Here is a 10,424-nt window from a genome sequence, read left to right on the forward strand (position 1 = left end):
TAGCAGTGACAAAGAGGAACTGAAATTGGCTAAAACAACTGTTACATGGATCTGACTTAATGTCAACTTTTTCCAGATATACATGCGTTAATCAACTTACTTTTCTACAGCCTACTTCATATTCATATTAATCATATTAATACATCATTTTTCAATATCTCTCATAGTATTCCTCGCTGCTCGCCATACAACATCAGTCTCCGACATACCTGCATAGCCTCCTTGCTCCTACCAGGAGTGCCACCCTTATGGGAGGAGGCAACATGGGCCAAATACTGGATAACTTTCTTTGTGTTCTCCGTTTTCCCAGCTCCAGATTCGCCTCTGGAATATGCACACAGAACCAAGTAAGTACAACACATGTGCATAATAAATACAATTCTCTCACACGCATATGGCCCACATCATAAATGGTATATACAAGCACGGGAGGGAACACACAGGAAAACGTGTCCAAACACACTCATCACACCAATAAACATAGAGACCATATAGTGCATTGAAAGCCACAGGTCTAAACAGAGAGCAGATGCAGAGGATACGGGCTGTGTCATTTTTGCTGCTCTTGGACCAGAATAAAGGAGAATGGTGCAAAAATAGCCACCGTATAAGATCTAAAAGAAGCAGACACCTCGGCCCAAATACGCTTCCAAACTGAAAATGACCTAAAGGAGTGTTCTTGACAATGCCAGGAAGAGTCTGGCAGGAAATCACAATGACAGAGAGTTCGGGAGACAAATGACAGGTCAAGACAAACAGAAGCCCATGTTCAAATGACAGGCCTTAAAGCTCACTTGTGAATTTTCTCTTTGAATTTGAAATTAAACTGGTTCATATAAATATCCCTATGAACAGCAGGGCTGCTACTAACGATGATTTTCTCCATAAAATGTCAGACAAAACCTGGAAATGATGATGTTCTCAATGCCTTGTTTTGACCACAAACCAAAATGATTCAGTTGTTGGGATTTATTTGTTACATGGAGCAAAGAAACCAGAAAATATTCACTTTTAAGTAACTGAAAAGATTAACCGATTATCACATTATCAATCACATAATAATTGCAGCATAGTAAACCCTGAATGTGTATGTTTAAACCATATAAACCAACAAAGTGTATATCACACACATAATATGCATGAAAACCTACTAATTAGGGCCAATAGGTTATGAAAGGCAAGACTGTAGCTGCATTAGCAGCAGGAAGATGTGAGGAGTCAGCACAGTGGAGTGTTTACTATTTAATTTATTGCCTCTGAGTTATTACTGTGGGTCACATGGTCAAGAGTATGATTTACATTATATCTTAAACCACTTAAGAAATTATCATTCCATTATTTTATTTTTTTACCATTCTGAGCATTGCATGATTTGTGAAAATGGCCCAGAAATGATTTAAAAATATATCACTATTGAGGTTTCTGCTGGCGTTTCATGCACACAATATGGCCTTGGGTATCTTGGTAATACATTTTTCTCTCTTACTGTTGCAATAAATGCTAAAACTCTGTTTATACTCGAACTACAACACCAATTGAATCAATTTTAAGCGATTACTAGATTAATCGCCAATTACTTTGATAATTCATTAACTGGTTTGAGTGGTTTCAGGTTTCTTTGGTCCTTTATGAAAGTTAACCAAATTGAGTTTTTTTGTCATTTTGGCCTTTGGGAAACACAGATGAACAGTTTACACATGTTTCTGCATTTTCTGCATCAAAAGTAATCAACAAATGAACTGATAATGAAAATAACCGATAATGAAAATAACCTTAGTTAAAATAACAGAATAAGATATAAGGTTATTCATATTTTCATTACATCAGTTCATATTTGGATGAAATCTGATAAAATCACAATTAGAAACATGCACTACATTCATACAGGAACTGAAAAACAGACACACACCAGAGAGCAAGTCACTGAAAGTGACCCCTACAGATGTAGAGAATTTCCTCATGGCAAATTATTAAGAACACACACACACACACACACACACACAAATAGATATAATCAGTGCTGTAGTACTACTCACGTGCAGAGGATTGCCTGATCTTCTCTGTCTGTGACGGAAGACAAAAACATTTTGATGACAGACACTCAGTGACAGACACTCAGTGACAGACAGACAAGTAGACTGAAAACTCTTGTAGAAAGTGCACACATGCTGACACATGGTTCTGTGAAATAACACACTGTACGGTGCTGTATGTTAGAGAGGTTTTATAAGCCCCTTGCAGGGCTCTTGTTGCACATAAGCCTCCACTTCCACTTATCAGGCCTGTAGAACAATGGAAGCCTCACACCTCATGTTTTGACGTTTAATGCTGTACGTGATATAAATGCAGTGCCACAGCTTTTGTTGTTGAAATTCCTGACTGTCTCACTCCCGCTCCCTCCTTCTTACTCTTTCACTACACGGTGGTGTCGAGGAGAAGCAGGTTGCCAGCTTAACTGGTCTCTTCAGGCTGCCAGACCACACGGCACTGTTACTCACTGGGTGGACGTTGTTTGCAACATTGCTCGTGTCTGCTTTTAAGATTCCCATGTGTTCAGTCTGGAAGAATTCATACTGGTCCTACAGGTTCAATCACTCTGGTTACACACCTACAACCTGTGCTGGGGAGGGTGAGGGGGAGGCTAACACACACACACACACACACACACACACACACACACACGGAGCCTCATCTGTCTTGTTATCTCAGGAAGACACCCTGAGGCAGAATCATTACCTAATCAAGCCTGACAGTTTTTTTAATTGTTGCTGGGAATTGTCTGTCTCATTGAGTGAACTCAATGTGACAGTTTGGGTTTAAAAAAAATGCCCGTCCATTGTTGTTTCCAGTGTAATATGTGGTTACTATCATTACCACAACAAATATTCAAAGAGAGACCTGAAACAGGTGCCACACCTGGAAATCTCTAGTGCGAGAAAAATGTTTTCTTTTTCACTTTTAAAGTTTGTGATAAAAGTGTGTTAAGGACCGCACCTTTAAATAGCGCTCATGGCGTGGCTCAGTGATCAAAGATCACAAAGTGAATTTAGTGCCACATTCCAGCTTCAGCTGAGCTGATAGCAGCTGATGTAAGAGTTAGCTATGGTGTAAAAGTTATTCTGGGGTCAGAGGCCACAGATAGTGTCGAGTACCTTGTAACATGCTGCGATAGGCAGCCTCTGAAATGGCGTAGATGTGAGGGGGCATCTCATGACGTTTCTTGCCCCGGTACATCTCCACGATGGACTCGGTGTAGATGGGCAGGTTTTTGTATGGGTTCACGACCACACAGAACAGTCCTGAATATGTCTGGGAAACAGAGAGAGTAGAGAGGTTTGCATAGATGTTAACCCTGGTCAAACACAGTAGTGTTAGTATACATTTGTGTATATATATAATCTTTTTTTGAACATATACATTCTCTCTGCATTCATGTAGACTTGTTTAAAGGGACAGATGACTCCAGAGTGTTGTCATTAGTATTATATGTGCTGTGTGTGCCTCCACCGCCGCAGCTGTATGATCACTGCAGATGACTGTATAATCTCACTGAACAAAAACAAAGGAGCAAAGCAACAAATATCTTGAGCTCTAAGCATGTCTGTCCTTTGCTGGATTGAATATATTGTCTGCCAGACACGGGTAAACATGAATACACCCTGTGCAAGCATTTGGGCTAAGCTAATGATCCTCTGGCAATTGAGGATGAATTTCAGCCGAGCGAACGAACAAACATTTCCGCAGGGATTCATTTCAAAGGGTACAACTTAAAACGTTGAAATGACACACTAGCTACACACATATATACACAACATCTAAACATATACGCATAATCAACCATAATCACAGTAACAATATCGTCACTATTCTCCCACAACTTCATCAGACACAACAGATGCATCATAAAGTACAGTATTAGTAAGATTCACAAATGTATGATTCATTCATTAAAAAACAATCATGACTCATTTTTTACACGGTTCCCAGCCACACCCATACATTATTATTCTCATAATTCATATTTAACTGCAGAGAAAGTCAGGACTATAAACCATTCTATCTTATCTCACATTGTAACACGCCTCTCTAAGCTATTCCAACAATCCTGCTCTCTCTGTCCATCTCTTTACACTGACACTCAGCTGAATCCTACATCATTCCTGACATTAAAAGAAAAACAACAGTATACATTATTCTTATTTCTTAATAGCTCATATCTCTTCTTTGTGCCCTTGTATCCTACTGCCCTGCCACAGAAACCAGAGATGCCACAACTGTCACAGCAGACTTGTGAGTAACTTTGTAAACGGACCCCTCACCTCTTATACTGCCACATATCAGTTACACAGGAAAATGCCACAAGAGCTGACTACAAACACATGCATGCACACATCCCACACTGTCTGGAGGCACATGTTGCTTCCCCTAGCTACTGCATCTACATATGCACACATTTTTCCATTGTGAATGCATGAATATGCTTGTTCTGTGAGTGTTTGGTGGACTCACATAGATCAAACCAGAGTAGTATCTCTCCCTCAGGTTATGCAGCACAGATGCTTCGTTGAGGCAGGTGAGGTCGGCCATGTCCTCCACTTTACTGAAACGAGGGGGGTTCATCCTCTGCACCTCCTCCCTGGACAGAGTCAGCTTCCGCTGGCTGTCTGTGAGCTCGACCTCCACCTCATCGCCGCGCTCCTCCCGGATACTGGCCGACTGTGGTTGGGAACACACAGAGAGAGAGTTATCGGATACCACCACAGTGAACATCACGAACAAAGCAATGCATTCACGAGATAATATCGATACATAAAAAATGAATAAAATAAAAGAATAATGTAAATCTAAAAATGAAAACAATATCTTGCACTATAATATGTTTGACAGCTAAAATGTTTTAAGGTTAAAGACATCTTCTCTCATAAAACTTAAAAGGTGCCATATGTAAGAATGTGGCCAAAAACAGTTACTACATTCAAATTCAAAATATCGAGGTCTTTTAGGTTTCGTTTTCTGACGTAACTGGCAACTCGTGGTTGCTCGGCAGCTGAGACTCTGCTGACTGCAATGATTGGTAGATGGCGGTAGGTGGCGCCACATGCCAAAACATGATTTCAAAACATAAACATGATTTGCAGTCTGCAAACTATATTTTTTTAATGCAAATATTTTGTCTGTACTGTTATTGTTGGTGAGTTCAGTTTGTTATATGAACATTATTCCTGAGTCTCTGTGACATATTAGGAGGATTTTACGGCCAGTTGCTTAAGATTTTTTACATAATGCACCTTTAAGTAATTCTGGCCAAATAGAATACCAATCACAAGCAATTATCAAGACTATAACATCTTTCACTCTAAAAGAATAGACCCTGCTGTCGTTCATTAGCTTTGGGAAAATGCAGCCACAGTCTAGGTTTCTAGTTATTGGAGTACGACTTAAGTGTAGTAATTTAAGTGTACAGTAAACTAGCAGTTCTGAGTTTAAAATAAAGTCAAGTGAAAATGTTTTTTTTTTTTGGAAATCTCTGCTCGTGAGAGAACAGACAAGGATTGATGGAGACAGAAAAGAAGAGAGAACTTCCTTCGTCACGCTGTTGATCTTGTGCTAGTTTGACAGGAAGCAGTATATTCAGGGTCTGACCCAAGTCACAGGACTCAGCTTTGCTTCGCTTTGTTGTTTCTGCCACTGGACACGCAAACCCACAACTTACAGTTGGTGCGTTTCTTTTTTTGTGTGCATGTGGGTGTATATTAGTCACAGATTGAACACCACACGCTCAGAATATGAAACAGGACGAGCGCATGCGTGTCCTTGTGTGTATTAAGTGGATGAATGTGCGTGTCCCTAGTGTGTGTTTGTGCAACAGTGCCATTCTCAGATCATGAGTGTAAAATGAAGTCAGTGTCTCTGCCACGGCCTCTTTAACATTAGGAGGCTGAAGGAGGGTATTGTTCTATTCACTGAGCTCACTATGAAACCAGTCCAGCAGAGAGAAGTAGGCTCACAGCTACATCAAATTCATAACATGTCACATCCTCCAGTGAGCGTCAGTGAATAACTTCAAATGTGCATTAAACAAGTACATTAATATCATGACAATGGCCGTGTGATAGTCATTAAGTCCAAATGTGTAAGGAAGCAGAACATGACTAAACAAAGCATCTAACATGATGAAGAAAAACAATATAAAACATAACAGCATTGTCATTGAAATGAAAAAAAGAAAACCAAACCAAAAATATGATCGCTCACACATAAACCCACACACACCCTGTGTTGCTTTGCCCCACCTTTTCTGACACACCTTCAGTGGAAGGCACATAGTTGGGCTAATAATTTACCTGAGGATTAATAGTCAGATAGTGAAAAAAGAAACGTGATAACAACTTGTAAAAAATAAACGGTATCATTTGATCGCCAATTTCAAGTTGATTAATCTTTTCACATCCCCTTGCATAGTAGATTTTGTTGTATGTTTGGAGGCAAAGGTCGAAATGTCCTCATTTTTCATTTTTCTTTACAGTGGACAACTCCCACTTACCTCAAAGCCATGTTTCTCCGATGGCACCCACACCAGCCTCTTTGCGGCCCAATCGGCCTGGCTGGCAGCGGAGAACTTGGGGTTGCCGTTGGGAGATCCGGGCGCCACCCCCGATGTCAAGTAGCGGGTGATGTCATTGACACCACCTCCCGTTGGCCTGGTCATGGTACTACTGGCACTAGGTGAGGAAAGAAGAGAGATAAACATATAAGTCTGTGCTGCTGAGCTGCTTTTACTATCTTGTGAGAAGCTGAAAAATGGAGCGTTGTAGACGGTGACGGCTGACAGTGACACTGATGCGAGTTAACGCATCACGGACCCACATGTACAAGAAGGAACAGTAGTAGCACGCAAAATGCACGCAGCCCGTATCCAAAGACTGGGCCAGGGATGGCCTAATTGAAAGACACATCAAATCAAGGAGAAGACAGGGATGAGAGAAAGTAGGGGTTGGGTGGAGGAAACGAGAGTTGGAGAAACAGCGAGACGCATCAATCGAAATGACAGTGGTGGGTGGGGGTGGTGAGGGAGAAGAGTGGGACAGCAGTGGGGAGGAGAGAGAATCAAAGTAGACTTGAATCTATTGTTGACTGGAGGAAAATGAAGCATCCTTCCATTGCAGGTCACATGAGACCCAGCAGAGATGAAGCTCCAGTGAGGCCCTCGACTGAGGACTGGAGGACACAGTGGAGCTAAAATGCTGGATCGCCTAAGGGGCTGGGATCATGTGAGAGAGAAGGTGACTATAGATAGATATGGCAACTACTCAAAAACATGGAGCAATCTCCAGTCAGAGTGACCGTAATACTACAACTACTTTGATGATGTCAAACACAGCAATAGCAGTAGGTCAGGATGGTAGATAAAGGTCAACTTTATGCAGGACTATCGAGGATGGAAGTAAGAAACATTTACAATGAATTGAATTAAATAATTGTTTTAAATAGCCATCGTTTTTAACCCTAAATGATGATGCACATGTTTAAGAAATGAAAGCTTGGGCAGATTGACTTCCTCATACAGGTGTTGAGTCGGTTTTTAGGAAGTGCAATTTTTAGGTGTGAGGCGTCTCCATGCCTCAACAGGTATGTCATCAGTCCTGATTCCTGCTATGCATCTCTGTCTCACTTCTTACCCTCTTTGTTTAGTTCATGACAAAGCCCAGTCCTCAACCCTGCCGTTACCATACCTGTTACTCCAACACGACTCTGGGTGTGGAGTCAGTCGACATGTTGACAAAAGAAGTTGCCACCACCCATCCAGTCAGTATGAAAAATATGTGATCCTAAATATCTCTGCTGCTTTCTCTTTACAAATAAATCTAATGGCGAGACAAAACCTAACCAGTAATAATAAGCATAATGACTTTATCAAACATGGGTTACATAAACACTCCTTATAGGATTAATCAATTAGGGATGGCTCAATTTGGCCTTTCCGCTGTTTCAAAACCAATATCACAGTCCAGTCCAGTCGTTTTATAAGTTACAACACAGTTGTGCTGACTTTGTCACCGAGTCATAAGCAGCCATTTCAAAAACATGATGCTTCAACTGTCAAACAAATATTCTGCTCCAACAGTCTGTGCAAAACATGACATAGCTTAAATTCTCCTGGTTCTACTACATGTAAATTTGTAAAGTTGTTCTTCTACAACAGCGGCTGACAGGAATGTCATGATGACAGTGACAGTTTTTTTTTGACACGCTAGTGAAGCATTTGCATATTTAGGCTTTTACAGGTCATATCTTGCTTTTTTCGAAATCTGATCTGGTGATTTTGACCAGTACCAGACCTTTGCCGATACTACACATCAGATACCGATGCTCGTATTGTATTGTATCGATACCGATGAGGGATCGACTCGTCCCCACGGTGAATTTTCTTTGACCTTCTCACATTTGATGACAGAACATACTCGTACATCATGCTTCATACGTCAGCTCTCTTGCTAAAAACCCAAGATCTGGATTCCTTTGTCTCACACTGAATCATCAATACCAGTGATTTCACAACAGCAGTTTCTTCACACACTCTCTCTCTCTCTCTCACACACACACACACACACACACACACACACAGGTTGTCGCAGTACAGCCAGGACTGACCAGCAAACTCTTCCTGCAGCAGCTGGAGTTGCACAAACCCTGACTTGCTCTTCTCCATAGCAACAGTCCGAACACAGAGCAGCTCCCTGCAGACAACAATACCTCCTGAGTTTTGAACCGAGGTCATTCACTGCGGGGGGGGGGGGGGGTGGTGGTCCTCCTGACCAGTCTGAGCGTGTGTCTGCACTTAATTATTTATTAATGAATTAATGCGTGGTTGTGGGTGGGTGGGTGGGTGCGCGCGTCTGTGTGAAGATGGAAACGCCTTTTCCCTTTCCCCCCCCCCCCCCCCCCCCAACCTTCATCTCTGATGCATAGTGTGGCACTGCATCTGTGATGATGATGATGATGATGATGATGATAGTGTGGTATGATCTGCAGTGGACAGTCAGTGAGGACAGTCAGTGAATCCACTGGTTATCAGTGTAAATACAGCAGCAGTGGTGGTGCAGCTGCGGTGACCCCTGGAACGAATCACCTGCTGTTTAACCCCCAGCAGCACAGACTCTCACTGTCAGTGACGGAGCTCAACCACACCTTGAACACAAGACACGAGCACCCTCATGAACTCTCCAAGCCTTTTAACCGAATGTGAACCTCCTGCCTTACAAAACCGCCATTTTTTACTGTCATTTACACCTAGGTTTTCACGTTATTATGATGATAGTCGTTATAATTAATGATACTACGTGACGCAAAGCTAGCCGCGGACATGTCGTTTGTAAGAAAAAAAGGGTCGAAATGCTTCATAATATGGACATTTTTGTTTGCTCAGCCTTGGAATAAGTCAGTAAACGCCGCTGCTCTCACCAAGGTTTTATTTTTAAGGCGTTATGTCGCCGCATTTGGACAAACCAAGCGAAGTTAGCCTGCTCCACTGAAATATGACACGTTCGGGATATTACACCGGCTATTTACGAGTTGGATTAGGATAAAGGCTATTAAATGTCTCACCTTCAGGTTCCTCTCTGAGACGTGGGTAAGGCTTTGGTGCGGGAAGAAACCAGAACAAGGCTGTTTGGTGCGTATTTCTTTTTCCTGCTCGAAAGGTGAATAGCCTACCGCATATGCGGCTTTTCTCATTGCACCGCTCTCTCCCTGCGAAGCCGCACACACTGAGAATGAACCAGTACGAGAGAGCAGCAGTGAGGGCACGGGGACGGCTTCAGCCCCGGGCAAAGAGCTTCCGGTCGGCGGACCAACCACGCACGACACCACGGCTCCGAGTCAAGCCCCGGAGAGACGCGACGCCAATCACCGTCTACAACCGAGAACAAGAGCCGCCCCCTTCGGCGCGACGGAAGCCTCCCGCCCCCAGACGGGCAAGAAAGCGAGCGCGAACAGCGAATGGCGTCGCCCGAAACGCAGCGACGTCCAGCGTCGGCCAATGCGAACGTCTAAGGGGCGGGGCCTAACGTGAGTAACGTGTGAAAGCAGCCAATGGGAGCGCTGCGGCAGGTGGCTGTGCGGCACTCTCGCGCTGAAGCAGGAGAAACTCGCGCGCCCTTTGTTTACGACTCGGAGGCGGCGAGTGTCCACAGACACTGGTCTGGGATCGGGTTTACGTTGACTGCGTCCAAACCGTGAAACACACGCGTTACCGGGAATGACCCGACCCCAGATAAGTGATTGAGGGCATCCATGAAAATCCCACTGAACCCGCTTGTACCCGCTTGTACCAGGGTCCCGGCGCTAATGACGTATTCACACGAATGTAAACACACACGCACGCACGCACGCACGCACACACACACACACACACATAATTGTAC

The 10,424-nt window shown here is 43.1% G+C and overlaps 1 protein-coding gene across 1 annotated transcript in view; it reads right to left on the minus strand.

Moving 5' to 3' along the window:
• The window catches only part of myh14 (myosin, heavy chain 14, non-muscle), a 31,131-nt gene extending 21,384 nt beyond the window's left edge, over nucleotides 1–9,747 (minus strand). Inside the window, exons 1-6 of the mRNA XM_083889691.1 lie at nucleotides 9,607–9,747; nucleotides 6,545–6,722; nucleotides 4,510–4,716; nucleotides 3,153–3,309; nucleotides 2,037–2,064; nucleotides 210–324 (exon numbers count right to left, since the gene is read on the minus strand). Of these exons, the coding sequence (XP_083745817.1) occupies nucleotides 210–324; nucleotides 2,037–2,064; nucleotides 3,153–3,309; nucleotides 4,510–4,716; nucleotides 6,545–6,709 (672 nt within the window). The 5' untranslated portion in view covers nucleotides 6,710–6,722; nucleotides 9,607–9,747. The remainder of the gene's footprint in view (nucleotides 1–209; nucleotides 325–2,036; nucleotides 2,065–3,152; nucleotides 3,310–4,509; nucleotides 4,717–6,544; nucleotides 6,723–9,606) is intronic.
• Nucleotides 9,748–10,424: the final 677 nt, after the last annotated feature.

Source organism: Microchirus variegatus, assembly GCF_963457635.1.
Source record: "Microchirus variegatus genome assembly, chromosome: 1".
Taxonomy (NCBI): Eukaryota; Metazoa; Chordata; class Actinopteri; order Pleuronectiformes; family Soleidae; genus Microchirus; species Microchirus variegatus.